Source organism: Salmo salar, chromosome 03 (assembly GCF_965601325.2).
Source record: "Salmo salar chromosome 03, fSalSal1, whole genome shotgun sequence".
Classification (NCBI taxonomy): Eukaryota; Metazoa; Chordata; class Actinopteri; order Salmoniformes; family Salmonidae; genus Salmo; species Salmo salar.
In genome coordinates, this window is record NC_138293.1 from 37,090,943 (window position 1) to 37,108,467 (window position 17,525).

General features: G+C 41.7%; 1 protein-coding gene across 1 annotated transcript; it reads right to left on the reverse strand.

Annotated features, from left to right (window-relative positions):
• Window positions 1-2,075: 2,075 nt before the first annotated feature.
• On the reverse strand, window positions 2,076-15,538 carry LOC106600387 (nicastrin). Its single transcript, XM_014191693.3, has 17 exons — window positions 15,378-15,538; window positions 14,306-14,407; window positions 10,797-10,920; window positions 10,547-10,665; window positions 8,736-8,881; window positions 8,436-8,580; window positions 6,294-6,406; window positions 5,457-5,609; window positions 5,205-5,309; window positions 5,007-5,084; window positions 4,711-4,880; window positions 4,489-4,591; window positions 4,275-4,373; window positions 4,015-4,102; window positions 3,673-3,827; window positions 3,320-3,532; window positions 2,076-3,118 (listed from the first exon to the last, which is right to left on the reverse strand). The coding sequence occupies exons 1-17, from the start codon at window positions 15,466-15,468 to the stop codon at window positions 2,996-2,998; spliced, it is 2,127 nt and encodes a 708-aa protein (XP_014047168.3). The 5' UTR covers window positions 15,469-15,538; the 3' UTR covers window positions 2,076-2,995.
• Between the last annotated feature and the right edge of the window lie 1,987 nt (window positions 15,539-17,525).

Below are 17,525 nucleotides of genomic sequence, written 5' to 3' on the forward strand. Positions count from 1 at the left end.
AGCAGGTGTTGAAGCATGTTCTCATTTAAGACATGATTTAAATGTGTTACCTTGACCAGCTATTGAGATGTACCTTTTGTTAAGCACATATGCTGTTGTCCTCACCACTACAGGCTCCTTTTCACCTGATTAACTTAACGAAAGGCACTTCTCTATAGGTTAACAAGTAGGGAGGTGGGCCTTTCCTCTTTTGTTTTCTATCGCTCTCTTGTTGTTTCTTATCAGGCCAACTCCTTGAATGCCATACTCCTTAAAGTTTGCAGTCTACACTTGTGATGGAAAATGTTATCGTGTGAAGAGACAGCCTTGATGTCGCTTGACCCAATGATGAAAATAATCATGGCCTCTAAACCAAGCTGCATACTGGACTCTATTCCAACTAAACTACTGAAAGAGCTGCTTCCTGTGCTTGGCCCTCCTATGTTGAACATAATAAACGTCTCTCTATCCACTGGATGTCTACCAAACTCACTAAAAGTGGCAGTAATAAAGCCTCTCTTGAAAAAGCCAAACCTTGACCTAGAAAATATAAAAAACTATCGGCCTATATCGAATCTCCCATTCCAGGTGAAAAAATTTAGAGAAAGCTGTTGCGCAGCAACTCACTGCCTTCCTGAAGACAAACAATGTATACGAAATGCTTCAGTCTGGTTTTAGACCCCATCATAGCACTGAGACTGCACTTGTGAAGGTGGTAAATTACCTTTTAATGGCGTCAGACCGAGGCTCTGCATCTGTCCTCGTGCTCCTAGACCTTAGTGTTGCTTTTGATACCATCGATCACCACATTCTTTTGGAGAGATTGGAAACCCAAATTGGTCTACACGGACAAGTTCTGGCCTGGTTTAGATCTTATCTGTCAGAAAGATATCAGTTTGTCTCTGCCACCACCATGCTTCACGAGTCAGGGGTGTGAATACTTATGTCAATTAGATATTTCTGTATTTCATTTTTAATAAATGTGAAAACATTCCTAAAAACATGTTTTCACTTTGTCATTGTAGGGTATTATGTGTAGATGGGTGAGAAAATATATATAATTCATACATTTGGAATTCAGGCTGTAATACAACAAAATGTGGAATAAGTCAAGGGGTATGAATACTTTATGAAGGCACTGTATGTCAGTGTGCTGCATTTCAGTAAATTAAACCAGTTGGTCAGCACAAGAGACAATTTTAAGTTTTGCAGACTCTTGAGTAATTCCAATTACATATATTTGTATTTTATTGAAAATGTATTTCTTTCCATTAAGCCTAGACCATAGCTATCTATTCACTTTTTTTAAGGCGGTTGCAATGCTGTGAAAAACAGTTGTACTGCAGTAGACCTAAAAAAAAAAGTTATTCCTTAGGTTGTATTTGCAGGGGACTCCTATTTTGAAAAAAGTTAAAAATCCATGCTCGTGCAGCCAGCATAATACCCTGCTGCAAGGAGAACAGTAATCCTCAACTGTAGCTTTGGTTGCAAAATTCCAATAAACTTTCAATAAATTCCTTGGTTTTACAGAAATCCTGGTTGGAGGTTTCTGGATTTCCTGCTTATTCCCTCCTGCTTGCAAGAATCCACCAACCAGACAAGTAGCATTTCCACTGTCATTTGTTGCTCCTCTGTTAGATGCTCAGGTGACAAAAAAAGCCATATAAATTAAGGTTTTTGTATGTAGCAGAGTTATTGCCAACTGAAAGAGCACAGTCACCCAGGATAGAATCCATGTGGGTTTCTTTACTTGTTTGTGATGTTATTCCTATTATATTTGAGACAAAAATCCATAATTTCAAATAAATTCCTTGGTTTTACAGAAATCCTGGTTGGAGGTTTCTGGATTTCCTGCTTATTCCCTCCTGCTTGCAAGAATCCACCAACCAGGATTTCTGTAAAACCAAGGAATTTATTGAAAGTTCCCAGAATTTTGCAATAACTGTAACCCCCCCCCATTCTCGTGGAACCTCAAGGCTGATGTAGTAGCCTATTGTAGGCCCTCTATGTAGAACTACTACTCTGAAGACGAAAAAAACATACTAAGCCATGTACTACACCACATGCCTGGAAATAGTAGAGAAGCAACACTAGAGGATTGGAAAAGCCATGTTTATTTAGTTATCAAGGCAATAATCACATTTATTCCCCAGTTGGTCAGAGATCACCTTCACTTACAAACACACCCCGTATCATTTGACATTTCCATCAATACATAAAAACCTCCGGGCACGATCCTGAAAATTATTAATAGATTTAAAATAACAAAGTAGATTTTTATAGACTGCAAACAAAATAATACCATTTTGATATATACATTTGAATGCAAATCAGGATGTGTTCAGTCACTCAATTCTGATATTTTCTTCATTAATTGGTCTTTTGACCGATGAGATCAGCTCTGAAAAAGATCTGACGTGAAAAGATCTGATGTAAATAGAAGAATTGGGCTGCCTGTGTGAACACAGCTGTAGTGGTCATTCAGCTAAACCCACATCCAAACTCTATTTGCCAGACGTAAGGTTTCATTCTCCCTAGAAATGACAGATCAGTATACTACAGACAGAGAAAAGAAAGCTACTGAACATACTACAACCTCATCCTCAACATTATACACTTACTTGCACACGCTTGCAAGCACTCACTCACCTCCCACTTACACACGCACGCACGCAAGCACACACATTCAAACAAAGCTTAACGCCTACTTCCATGATACAGTAAACAAAACATTATTTGATTGAAAAAAAAAAGAAGAAAAAAATATCAACATCTTTTACACTGGCATAGACCAGCGCAATCTGACCCTGATGAGTCCGGACCAGTCAATTCCAGTTATGTGTTAAACCTCATCTGTGTAAGTCCATCAGGCTCACACAGATAAAACTATCTATTCTGCTTAACCTCTTTGCCTGTCTACCTATCGTGTGTTAAAAAAAAAAAAAAAACGCTGTTTGTTCCTGTTTGGTTGGGAGAGCAGTGGTCGCTGGTCACAGGTTAAAACGCCTGGAGGTAATCAATAGGCGGCGCTAGCGGGTTCCCTCATGGAGCTGAAGAGGACGTCTGCCTTGGTGCTGATGAAGTATGTCACCAGTAGGGATGTGAACAACACAGCCACTCCCGCACCTAAGGTCAGCATCTATGAGAGACAAATTAAGAGGAAGAAAGAGGTGAATGCTGTAGGAGAAAAAACATGATTGTACTTGTCAATGAATTTGACACTATTTCCCTACCTAAACATGATAGTTGGTTCAAACAGAAATCACTTGAACCTAAGCAACACAACTGTAATTGATTAAACAGATGTGGATCATGGAAGGTACGAAGACTGCAGTTTTACCTCCAAGTCCCGGCTCGCTACTAGGAAAATTCGAGCTTTGATGAACTTCCACCGTGATTCTGTCCACGTGGAATAGTCTTTGGAAGCATACTCTCCCAGCTCGAAGGCAGGAGACACTGCTTTGGTCAGGCGTACCGATGCACGCACGCAGAAAGAATCCCTCTGGGTGCTGTTGGGTGGGACAATGCCCTGAACCCAGAGATAGGAGTACATCTGTGAGAGAAACAGTGAATGAGAGTGTGGTGGGATTCCAGCACCATAGTGTACAAATAAACACTATTTTTTACTAACGATGTAAACAGTGATACGCTATACATCTGCACACAGACAGACAGATCCAGCGGCACACCTACCTGTCTGCTCTCGTTCGGCAGCTCATCTGGCTTCTGGCACTGACTCTGGGTGAGGTTGGTGACTGCTCCAGTTAAATTGGCCAGGAGGTACTGGACCAGACGAGTTGGAGTGGAAGACATGGCAACACCAACATAGTACTCTGGTGGGCTGGGCTCTAGGAGACAGAAAAACACAAAGCAATGAAGACCCAAGTACCTCAATACCTTCTTTATGGATGCAAGTGTGTCTGACTAGTAAACATGTACACATGCTCCATATCTGCCTGTGTGTTTATGACATTGGTAGAAGCAGACTGCCTCTGTAGGGTTAAAGGGTGTTTCCCAGTGTGAACTAAAACTCACTGAGAATGTTCTTTAGTTCTGGGGCCATCACTGCCTGAAACCAACTGTTGTTGGAACTAACCAGAAACCCATACAGCATCTGGGTAACCTGAGAGAGAGATTGAGTGTTTGGTCAAATAATTCTGCTTGAAAATATTTTAGATGCTGAGAATGAACAAGTGACTTATGTTAACAGAAATATTGACAGTCATGAAAAATAACAGACTATAACAGTATGACATGTACAACAGCTAAACAGGTAATCATTCACCGAGTCTCACTATTTTGGGGTCTGCTTTGATGGTGTTGACTAGGGACTCGTTTCCCCCGGCCTGCTTGTAGAGAGCACGTGCAACCACCGTAGCCACATCAGTAAGGGACTGAAAGAGTGGAGGGAGGGAGGGAGAATACATTATTGTAACAATGGATCACAATGTAAAGGCAACTGTACCTACTGCAATGGATGTATCAGTGGGATTGCTCTGGTAAGAATACCTGTGCCGTATCAGTCACAAACTCCAGCTGTTCCTCTGGACTCAAGTCAGATGGATAAGTCAGGTTCAGGTTAGCAGCGTTGTCGTAAAAACTCTCATAGTATCTGTGCATGGGCAAACAGGACAGAACACTCCTCACTACTAACGAAGAAATCAGGCAAGATTAATATTGCCGTAATAAAAATGAACAGCAACGACAGACCATAGTCAAACACTGACTCACCTGTTGTTGAAAGCGGATTCGTGGTCTGCAAGCACAATCCCTGGGATTGGCTGAGCTCGCAGGAAACGCTGGAGGGAGGAGGGCGGGAGCGGCTGAGAGACATTAGGCTCAACCAATAAGAAGCTGAGCCCAGCCGTGGAGGACTGTAAATTGTTCACAAGATTCTTAACCTGAAACAGAGTAAGAGGTTGGGAAAAGTGGGTTGGGAGAAAAGAGAATAAAGAGTATAGAAAAAAAACAGGTGGCCTAGGTAAGAGACACAAAGAAAGAAAGAAAAAAAAAAAATCCTCCCTCACCTCATCATTGACAGTGTTGTTCCTCCTGGACACAGGGTCTGAGTGGAGAAAGAGGTTGGTGCCACTATGCACGGCCACCTTACAAATAACATAAAAGATCCATCACTCAGTATTGGTTGATTGTATACCCATGTGTTTTGCAAAAAGATGCCTGCATGTGTTTGAGTATTCAATGAGACTGTATACGCATGTCCTTACCTGACCAATCTCTAGTATTGAGTGAACATTGTCCAGGTCTATCACAAACTTGCCATTCTCCATGTCGTAAACCATCCGAGAGCTGCCAATGTAGTCAAAGGTTTCCTGAAAGAGAGGAATAAGCGATCAACATCCTCGCTCATATAGTAAAACACTAAACAATACTGCTATATGATAGTGACCACATGGGACTCATGTACCATAATTGACACATACTAGACTGACTTGCTTAGGGAGACAGAAGGAACTCACCCCTTGGAAGAAGGCAAAGAGGATATTCCGTGTGGGAGGGGCCTCATGAGTGACTTCACGCAGTGCCTGGGCAGCAGCAAGCAGAGTGACAAACCCTGAGATACTTCCCTCTGCTCCAGTTGAAACCTCCCAGAAAAATGCCCTGCTGTCCAGCTACAAAAATGGAGAGTGCAAGGTGTCCAGTCAATTTCTCATGAACTCCAAACAAGAAAAAAACGATGTAAGGATTGTATAGGAAGAGAAATGGTACTGAGCAAATTACCAAAGCAGTTTTTAAGCTCCTTAAATCAAGATGTGTATACCACACACGGGAATGTGGCTCATCTTGTATACCGTTTTGCATAAATTCCAAAAGGCTTATGCTGCGTTCATAACCAAGTGGGAAGGTGGTATTTACCACATACGACTGGGAAGAATCCACTTGAAAACCCCTCCAACTCATAATTACTAGTGGGAAACTCGTCTATCATCCCTGAGCTCCGACTTCTTACACATGCTGACCTCTGACGTCACCTACTAAGGAAATGGCCACGATAACAGAATTTTAAGCAGTTAAATGTAACAAAATAATATTTCTAAAAAGCAATCTATTAACATGGGGTTTGAACACCATTTTTTTTTTACAATTTACAAGCATGATAGCTGTACTTTTAGTTTATTGTTGATGTAGCTTGTTGGCCATTAGCCAATTGGGTTTCTCAACGAGCTCAAAGCATCCAACTGGTATTTACAACTGGTAATTACCACCTTTCCACTTGGTTATGAACACAGCATTAAAACATCTTGTGAACACGTGACAAGATGTGTAAGAGGGAGGCAGGCCTTTGTGTCACTCACCCTGGCTGCTGCTATTACAACGCTCTCGTTCTCCTTGTGGCCGAAGACGGTGTCGTTATAGGGCCGGATGGAACCCCAAACATTATAATCACCCAGAGGGTCACACACCATCTCTGTGAGGGAGGTAGATTTGTGGGTGAGAGATACACTGAGTATACAATACATTAGGAACACCTTCCTAATATTAAGTTATACCCGTTTTGCCCTCAGAAGAGCCTCAATTCTTCGGGGCATGGATTACAAGGTGTCGAAAGCGTTCCACAGGGATGCTGGCCCATGTTGACTCCAATGCTTCCCACAGTTGTGTCAAGTTGATTGGATGTCCTTTGGGTGGTGGACCATTCTTGATACACACGGGAAACTGTGAAAAACCCAGCAGCGTTGCAGTTCTTGACACACCCCGTTCAAAGGCACTTAAATATTTTGTCTTGCCCATTCACCCTCATACACAATCCATGTCTCAAGGCTTAAAAATCCTTCTTTAACATGTCTCCTCCCCTTCATCTACACTGATTGGAGTGGATTTAACTGGTATTTAAAGGGATCATAGCTTTCACCTGGTGAATCATAGCTTTTCACTCAGTGTACATGACGGAATGGGAATACTAACTATTCACATATACACAATAATTAGAGCCATGGTTTTTATACTTTATTTTTTGCACTTTGCTTTTACCATTATTTCCAGCATTATCTACTAGGTTTGCAGCAGGTAGAAAGTCTGCTGACCAACCTAGCCACAATGCCAAATAGGCTTTGTGCGATTAAGATCTGCAGATATACGCCTCCCACATTTACACACATTAATTAAATTGACACAAGCCGTCTCCAATCAATCAATGTCTGGTTGTACGTGTGTTTGGTGGTGGTGGGGGGGGGGGGAAAATCGCCTGAGCCAGGGGAGGTGTAGCTGTGCGAATCTAAAATCGCACAAAGCCTATTATTTGGCAAGGAATACTATTTGTAGAGCAGTGAATCTTCACCTCACAATTCAAGATTCGCAGAGCTACGCCTTCCATGGCTTAAGACGTCTGCATGCTTCCCAGCCGATACAGTTCGGAAGAGTTTGTGTATATGCTGTGACGATTTTGTTCACTTTGGACTTTGGTAAGGCTTTGGTCGGCAGTTTGGGCACACATTTCTTTGTTGTTGAGGCAATCAGAAATCAGTATCCAAAGTCTACGCCCCTTTGTCTGATTGATCAAGAGTAGGGATTCTTCAGTAAAGTCTGTTGTCATTCAACGAGAGACGACTCGTTTTCAAGCAAAATTTTTCATTGAGAAATTCTGCACCAAACATCTTACATGCTGACCACACCGCTCACACACGATTTACAATTTTTTTTTGCTGAGTTTATAACAATGCTTAACTCGGTGATGCCTTATGGTAGAAAAAAGCTCTAAAATGTCTGCGAAAGATATGACTCCGATGCATATGGGGATATATTGATTCCTCTCGATGACAATCTGAAGCTAAACTGCGCCTATAATATTCAAGGAGATAAAAAAAAAATGGACTTTGCTATTCTGTTCCTATTAATTGAGCTTTTCTCTTTCTGAAAAGAGATGTTTGTTTAAACCCAGGCAGCTTTTAGGGAAGCAGTTCTGTTGTTGGGTTATACAACGAATGAGTAGCCAGCAGTTAAAGCTTACAGTTTTCTGTGTCAGTAGAGCCTCTGTCTGGGTGCAAAGGTAACTTTTGAAAGTGCCATGCTTCATAAGGATGTCTAAGATGTAATTATTTTTGTCTCGCCTAGGGCGGCAGAACGTCCAGGGCATTGGTGATTTTATCAATGTAATCAAATAGAAAATATTAGGCTGTTATTGACATTGAACAGATTATATCGCCTACTAACCAGATGTGTTAAAAATTGTGTTTAATTTGTAGCATAGGCCTATGAGGGAGGAGCGTCAGATTTTGTCTCCGCTAGGGCAGCAGAAAGTCCAGGTCCTGCCCTGCCCCCACCAAACATAACCAGACATTCCTTGATTGATTGGAGACAATTAAAGAACGTTTCCTAGGATTTTCTACCTGCAGCAAACCTAGTGGATAAAACTGGAAATACTGGTAAAAGCAAAGTGCCTAAAAAGCATGGCCCTAACAATAATGTATCTCTGCTAACAACAGTGGCTGTTTGTGTACCTGGGTTGATGCTGAAGTTGATGTCGTTGCGTCTCATGCAGGTTGGAGTATTGGTGACTGCGTGCATGTGGGAGAAGAGCTGCATGGCACACAAAGGGTACTGCGGGGCACTGCCGTTCACTGCACGATTATGGTCCAAGTAGCACTGCAAGTAGAGTGGATACATTTATCAGAATGAAGAGTACAGTTTCAATACACAGAAATACTGTAGGATGTTCTTCGGATAAAGACAGTTAATGGTCATTAAGTGACATGATATTAATCCTGACTGGGATGTGACAGCTTGAAGTGATCCCTCACCTGTTTGATGAACTCTGTTTCGTTGTCTTCTTTCAGGGAGAAGACAGGGAAGTCAAATTCCTCATAGGATAGACCGTTCCCCAGAGGGTTCCATACAGTAGTGTTACAGTGTGCCAAATTAGGACCATAGTTGTCGGAGTATACACCTGAGGAAAAAGTAAACCAAGTAAAACAAATTATGTTTAAAAAGCACCCCAGTTAGAAAAGATCACATACTGTACCAGTCAAAAGTTGACAACTACTCATTCAACAGTTTGTCTTTATTTTGACTATTTTCTACATTGTACACTAATAGTGAAGACATCAAAACTATGAAATAACACATATGAAATCAAATAGCAATCCCCCAAAAGTATTAAATCCAAATATATTTTAGATTCTTCAAAGTAGCCACCCTTTGCCTTGATGACAGCTTTGCACACTCTTGGCATTCTCTCAACCAGCTTCACCTGGAATGCTTTTCCAACAGTCTTGAAGGAGTTCCCACATATGCTGAGCACTTGTTGGATGCTTTTCCTTCGCTCTGCGGTCCAACTCATCCCAAACCATCTCAAATTGGGTTGAGGTCAGCTGATTGTGGAGGCCAGGTCATCTGATGCAGCACTCAATCACTCTCCTTCTTGGTCAAATAGCCCATACACAGCCTGGAGGTGTGTTGGGTTATTGTCCTGTTGAAAAACAAATGATAGTGGGACTATGCACAAACCAGATGGGATGGGGAAATCGCTGAAGAATGATGTGGTAGCCATGCTGGTTAGGTGTGCCTTGAATTCTAAATCAATCACTGACAGTGTCACCAGCAAAGCACCCCCACACAATCACACCTCCTCCTCCATGCTTCACGGTGGGAATTATACATGTGGAGATAATCCGTTCACCTACTGTGCATCTCACAAAGACACGGTGGTTGGAACCAAAAATCTCAAATTTGGACTCATCAGACCAAAAGGACAGATTTCCAACAGTCTAATGTCCATTGCTCACATTTCTTGGCCCAAGCAAGTCTCTTCTTCTTATTGGTGTCCTTTAGTAGTGGTTTCTTTGCAGCAATTCGACCATGAAGGCCTGATTCACGCAGTCTCCTCTGAACCATTGATGTTGAGACGCATCTGTTACTTGAACTCTGTGAAGCATTTATTTGGGCTGCAATTTCTGAGGCTGGTAACTCTAATGAACTTATCCTTTGCAGCAGAGGTAACTCTGGGTCTTCCTTTCCTGTGGCAGTCCTCATGAGAGCCAGTTTCATAATAGCGCTTGATGGTTTTTGCGACTGCACTTGAAGAAATGTTCAAAGTTCTTCAAATATTTCGGATTGACTGACTTTCACGTCTTAAAGTAATGGACTGTCGTTTCTCTTTGCATATTTGAGCTGTTCTTGCCATGGGCTTGGTCTTTTACCAAATACGGTTATCTTCTGTATACCACCCCTACCTTGTCACAACAATGCTCAAACGCATTATGGAAAGAAATTCCACAAACAAAATTTTAACAAGGCGCACCTGTTAAATGAAATGCATTCCAGGTGACTACCTCATGAAGCTGGTTGAGAGAATGCCAAGAGTGTGCAAAGCTGTCATCAAGAGAAAGGGTGGCTACTTTGAAGAAACTCAAATATAAAATGTATTTTGATTTGTTTAACACTTTTTTGGTTACTATATGATTCCATGTGTTATTTCATAGTTTTGATGTCTTCACTACTATTCTACAATGTTGAAAATAGTAAAAAAAAAAAATAAGTAGCTGTCCCCAAACTTTTGACTGGTACTATAGTCATTTTGACGGACTGGAGTCCTAACGTCTGATCCACCTACCTGTGTTCTCATTGGGACATGTCGTGTGTGGCGAGAACTCTGGTGGGCTAGTATTTGGGACCACCACTGCAACCCCAGCTACCCTGTTGGATTCATTCTTCATCTTCATCATGATGGACCTGTAGAGAGAAGACAATCCTTGAGCGTGACGGGGCTACTAGGACATGGATCATATCATTGTGCGGCTATGATGAACGATAGTCACAGTGAGTGAGTGGGTTAAATGTTTTTGGCTGTGTGTGTAGCCTACCTGGTGAAGAGGGATGATTCCAACAGAACCATATAAGGAGGATTGGGTCCTTTGCTCAAAGGCCATTCCAGATCTGACTCAGACTCCAAGACATGGATCACACCTGTATCACCTGATATCGAGGCTGACACACAGGATAGAAAAAACACTTGTCTTAGTATGCAAATCTTCGATCTGTATTCCAGCATTACAAAAAGTACAGCTTGGATAGAAACCACAGTCAGTGTTTCCCTGTATTAATTTAGCAGCGGCATACCGCTGCTGCTAAATTGTTGCCGCCACCCACATTTTTTGAAATACATTTTCAGGAGGGAAAAATGCGTTCAGTGTAAACTTTAGACTAAAACCTGTCAGAAAGTTTGTAGAAAAAAATTATTGACCTAGATATTTTTTAATAATCTAAACTTTTAAGAACTAGAAATCACCTAAATAAAAACTAAAACAATGAAACCAATGAAATAGACTATGAATTTAGGAGTACTATTGGCATGGACGGATTACCGACCGGGCACGCAGGCCACATGCCCAAATTGGGGTCCTTGTTGATTTTGTTGTTTGAGCATAAAGACACAAAATTAGCCATGGCAAAATGTGTAGAATGCAGAAAAAAAGTTATTGAAAAATGTCAACATTTTCTCTCAGCTCCATGCAGTCTTCAACCAGGATCTCAGCGATCACTGCCTCATTGCCTGCATCCGTAATGGGTCCGCGGTCAAACGACCACCCCTCATTACAGTCAAACACGGCAAACACTTCAGCGAGCAGGCCTTTCTAATTGACCTGGCCCGGGTATCCTGGAAAGATATTGACCTCAATCCGTCAGTAGAGGATGCCTGGTTATGCTTTAAAAGTGCTTTCCTCACAATCTTCAAAAAATGTAGAACAAGTTACAGATATAGCCCTTGGTTCACGCCAGACCTAACTGCCCTTGACCAGCACAAAAACATCCTGTGGCGTACTGCACTAGCATCGAATAGCCCCCGCGATATGCAACCTTTCAGGGAAGTTAGGAACCAATACACACAGGCAGTATGAAAAAGCTAGCTTTTGCTTTCCTAACAGAAATTTGCATCCTGTAGCACAAACTCCAAAAAGTTCTGTTACACTGTAAAGTCCATGGAGAATAAGAGCACCTCCTTCCAGCAGCCCACTGCACTGAGGCTAGGAAACACTGTCACCACCGATAAATCTACGATAATCGAGAATTTCAATAAGCATTTTTCAACGGCTGGCCATGCTTTCCAGCTGGCTACCCCTACCCCAGTCAACAGCTCTGCACCCCCCACAGCAACTTGCCGAAGCCCCCCCCATTTCTCCTTCACCCAAATCCAGATAGCTGATGTTCTGAAAGAGCTGCAAAATCTGGACCCCTACAAATCAGCTGGGCAAGACAATCTGGGCCCTCTCTAAAATTATCCGCCGCAATTGTTGCAACCCCTATTACTAGCCTGTTCAACCTCTCTCTTTCTAAGGTCTTCGAAAGCAACGTTAACAGATCACCGACCATTTCGAATCCCACCGTACCTTCGCTGCTATGCAATCTGGTTTCCGAGCTGGTCATGGGTGCACCTCAGCCACGCACAATGTCCTAAACGATATAACCGCCATCGACAAAAGACAATACTGTGCAGCTGTATTCATCGACCTGACCAAGGCTTTCGACTCTGTCAATCACCACATTCTTATCGGGAGACTGAATAGCCTTGGTTTCTCAAATGACTGCCTCGCCTTCACCAAATACTTCTCAGAGTTCAGTGTGTCAAATCGGAGGGCCTGTTGTCCAGAACTCTGGCAGTCTCTATGGGGGTGCCACAGGGTTCAATTCTCGGGCCGACTCTTTTCTCTGTATACATCAATGATGTTGCTCTTGCGGCTGGTGATTCTCTGATCCACCTCTGCACAGACGACACCATTCTGTATACTTCTGGCCCTTCTTTGGACACTGTTAATTAACCTCCAGACGAGTTTCAATGCCATACAACTCTCCTTCCGTGGCCTCCAACTGCTCTTAAATGCAAGTAAAACTAAATGCATGGTCTTCAACCGATCACTGCCCGCACCTGCCCGCCTGCCTAGCATCACTACTCTAGACAGCTCCGACTTAGAATATGTGGACAACTACAAATACCTAGGTGTCTGGTTAGACTGTAAACTCTCCTTCCAGACTCACATTAAGCATCTCCAATCCAAAATTAAATCTAGAACCGGCTTCCTATTTCGCAAGAAAGCCTCCTTCATTCATGCTGCCAAACATACCCCCACTGGCTCCAGGTCATCTATAAAAGTCTTTGCTAGGTAAAGCCCCGCCTTATCTCAGCTCACTGGTCACCATAGCAGCACCCACCCGTAGCACGCGTTCCAGCAGGTATATTTCACTGGTCACCCCCAAAGCCAATTCCTCCTTTGGCCGCCTTTCCTTCCAGTTCTTTGCTGCCAATGACTGGAACGAATTGCCAAAAAAAAAATCACTGAAGCTGGAGACTCATATCTCTCTCACTAACTTTAAGCATCAGCTATCAGAGCAGCTTACAGATCAATGTACCTGTACATAGCCCATCTTTAAATTGCCCATCCAACTACCTCATCCCCATATTGTTATATCTTTTTTTATTTTTGCTCCTTTGCACCCCATTATCTCTACTTGCACATTCATCTTCTGTACGTCTATCACTCCAGTGTTTATTTGCTAAGTTGTAATTATTTCGCCACTACGGCCTATTTATTGCCTTACCTTGCTAATTTTACTTAATTTTCACACACTGTATATAGATTTTTCTATTGTGTTATTGACTGTACGTTTGTTTATTCCATGTGTAACTCTGTTGTTGTTTGTGTTGCACTGCGTCGCTTTATTTTGGCCAGGTCGCAGTTGTAAATGAGAACTTGTTCTCAACTGGCTTACTTGGTTAAATAAAACGTGAAATAAAAAAGAAATAAAAACGTGAGAAAAAAACTGAATTACAGGAAAGTAGCCCCTTTTGGATACAGAAAAAGCCTTGCTTAGGTCTACAGGATGCAAATCTATCATCAAGGCAAAGGGTGGCTACTTTGAAGAATCTCACATATAAAATATATTTTGATTTGTTTAACACTTATTTCATAGTTTTGATGTCTTCCCTATTATTCTACAATGTACAATAGTTAAAAAAATAAATGTTAAAAACCTGGAATGAGTAGGTGTGTACAAACTTGACTGATACTGTATATAAACTTAGCAGAATTGGTCAGGAGCCCGTAAAACAGCTGCTATGCACTGCAGCGCCATCTTACACGCACACACACACACAGTCTCACATGTTGAGCTCTCTAGCATCTTGAAAGTGCGCCTTGGTAGGAGTATTAGGCCCATTTAATGTTTTTTAAAAATGCTAATGTAAAAGAGTCAACTGTAAAAAATGTTTTTACCAATATGTACTTGGGTTCATTTCTGGGAAGGGGGGGGTGTCACTGGAAATGACACCCACATTTCTTCTACAAAGAAATCCAGTGTGTCATGCTATGTCACTCACACTGGCAGCCAATCTGATGTGTAGCATTGAGCAGTCGAACGCATGGTACAGTGTTATTCAGCTCCACATAAATCTTCTGCTCAACAGAGTTACAGCTCACATCTGAAAGACAAAAGAAAAATACAATTGAAGTGGCCAATTTCTGTAGTGATGTATTCCCATTCCCAAGACACCTAACCATTTCATCCAGAGTCATCCTGAAGCCTATAATGCCTGTATAGCCGCCCACTCACTGCTTGACTTAAGATCACGAGCTACAGTAGCTATCAGTTTCACAATCGTGTTAACTAGCCAGCTGGCTAACCTAGCTAAGTGCATCTCATATGGGACTTCAACAAACTAGCTACATAATTGTGTTTGTCGAAGAGTGCAATGGGGTAAAAATATGACCTCACTGTCAGCAACATCGTTGTAACTGGCTAGAATCTAGATATAGCCTTGGGATCACTATTTGTCATGTGTGTGTATTCTGATCTTTAACCTGAATATACTTCCTAAGGCTTTGGGTGACTTGAGGTATCCTTTCCCTCATTTTAGAGCTACAAGGACTAAACCAGTATACATTGTTTATAGGCAGATTTAATAAAAAAAAAAGTAAAAAATGATATAGCCTTGGGATACTAACTACTATACCGTTTACAGTAACGTTAGCTGCGAGTTACAATGGAAAAACCCAATGCAATACCCCAACAGAGGATAACTTGCTAAACCAAACTAAAACGGCAATTATAATCGTTGTAACTGGCTGGAATCTAGATAGAGCCTTGGGCTCTAAGCTAGCTACTATACCATTTACAGTGACGTTAGCTGCGAGTTACAATGGAAACACCCAATACAATACCCTAACAGAGGATAACTTGCTAAACCAAACTAAAACGGCAATTATAATCGTTGTAACTGGCTAGAATCTAGATAGAGCCTTGGGCTCTAAGCTAGCTACTATACCATTTACAGTAACGTTAGCTGCGAGTTACAATGGAAATAGCCAATGCAATACCCCAACAAAGAGGATAACTTGCTAAGCCAAACGAAAACGGTAATTGAAAGTATGTAGCTAGTATTATAAACTTACTTTTGTAAAGCCCACAAACTAACAATATTATAACCCATTTCGACGATTCCAAATCCATCTTCCTGGTTTCAGAAACAACGCTGAAAGTCATAGATATTAAAACCAGGAGATGGGAATACGTGGATGACGTCAGCGCTATCGAGAAACACCCAATGACGCATGAAGCCGGAAGTATTTTAATTTGAAGCGCTCCGTATAGTCTACCACCTTGTGGCATGAATGAGAATTGCAAGCTTGAGCAGAGAGTTTCTGTCTTTGCGTGTAGTCCTAAAACCCAGAAATCTGTGACCTGGTTCGCTCAGCCATATGGGAAAAATGAATGGCGAAAGAATAGGTTTTTAGAATAAACTCCGAAAATAAGGTCTGAGGTTAACACAAGATTATCTCATAGAAGAAAACGTATAAGATATCCTAAACCTGTGTTTACCACACACCTTATTTTCGGCGTTTATCCAAAAACGTCATTAAATAACTCCACCATGTCGGTCAGAGTTAGTGCCTACAAAAAGACGCCATTACTATTTATTTCTATAGAGCTCTCCAGCTTGTAGTCCTAAAAATAGGAAATGATTTATGTCTGGTTCGTTCAGCCAATCCTATGGGGAAAGAATAGAGTTTTGGAATAAACACCGAAAATAAAGTCTGAGGTTAACACAGACTTATGAGATCTTATAAGTTTTGTTCTATGAGATAATGTCGTTCAGTTAACATGACCTTTGTGAATTATGAAGCCTTTTTGTGCTTTCTAAATAACATAAATGGTTTAAAAAATTCATAGAAAGTGACGTTAGCTGATTAAGATTATCTGATAGAACAAAACATATAAGATCTCCTAAGCCTGTGTTTACCACAGAGTTTATCAAAAAACCCTACAATAACTCCATGAACTTTCCCATAGGCTTTGTTCATGGTGGAGTTAGTGCCTTCAAAAAGACACCATTACTATTGCTCTCTATGGCACAATTTGTTTTTCTAAGGATCATGGTGAAATAGTTGTAACTAGCAAAGGATGTCGTAATTCTGATCCTGCCTGAGAGAGTTAGCCTTAATGTCTATGGTCGCGTTTGAGTGGTCAGCCGAAAGGAAGCCGACGGAAGTCGACAAGTAAAGTCGGAGGAGGTACATATGCACCGACTGCTATTTCTGCTATTTCTAGGAAACGCGACAATTGCAGGCATGGCATTCACCTTTGTTATTGCCCATGAAGTGGATGCTATTGAAATGTCAGTTCTACACAAAGCAGAACATGATCAACATGGTCCAAGGAATTAATATCCTGATGATAAGTAAATTAGATACCAGCCCAAGCTCTTTTTAACATTCACAAAACTTGTTTTGCATTTTTGTGATGGTTTTCTCAAAGTATAACCAGGTAGTGAGTGCAATGGCTACTAGAATGACAGAGGTGTTTTTGCAGCATATGGGATATGCTCGGTTGTTTGCCATTGAGCGGAAAGGAAGAAAGAACTCTCTAGGAAAAATAAATGTGGAGATGTATGTTTCCTGATTAACTGCTCATGTTGTGATTGTTGTAATGTACAGGAACTGAAGTCCTTTTGTTCTCCCGATCTGGAATACCTCACCCTCAAATGCCGTCCGCATTACCACCCGAGAGAATTCTCTTTGGTCTTAGTCACTGCCATGGATATTCACTCCCAAGCCGACACCGCAGCGGCTCTCAAAGAACTACACTGGACATTGTGCAAACTGGAAACCGCATATCCTGAGGCTGCATTTATTGTATTTGGGGTCATTAATAAAGGAAATCTGAGGAAAACGCTACCGAAGTTTTATCAACACATCTCCTGTGCTACTTGTTTATAGGGCACTTTTGACCATTGCTACTCCCCCTTCCGGGACGGCTATAAGGCCCTCCCCTTCCCTCCCTTCGGAAAATCAGGTCACGCCTCCATTCTGCTCCTCCCCGCCTATAAGCAGAAACTTATACAGGAAGTAACCGTGTTAAGGACTGTTCAACGTTGGTCTGACCAATCAGAATCTATACCTAAAGTTTGTTTTGATCATGCAGACTGGGATATGTTCCCGGTTGCCTCTGAGAGTAGTATTGACGTATACACTGACTCTGTGACTGAGTTCATCAGGAAGTGGATAGAGGATGTTGTTCCCACTGTGACGATTAGAACTTAT

What these genes read in the sequence shown, in the direction of transcription:
- LOC106600387 (XM_014191693.3), bottom strand. Translation starts at nt 15,468, where the DNA reads ATGACTTTCAGCGTTGTTTCTGAAACCAGGAAGATGGATTTGGAATCG. An exon ending in AGTTTGTGGGCTTTACAAAA is followed by an intron (nt 14,408 to 15,377) that starts GTAAGTTTATAA and finishes TTTGTCTTTCAG; the next exon opens with ATGTGAGCTGTAACTCTGTT. An exon ending in GAATCATCCCTCTTCACCAG is followed by an intron (nt 10,666 to 10,796) that starts GTAGGCTACACA and finishes TTCTCTCTACAG; the next exon opens with GTCCATCATGATGAAGATGA.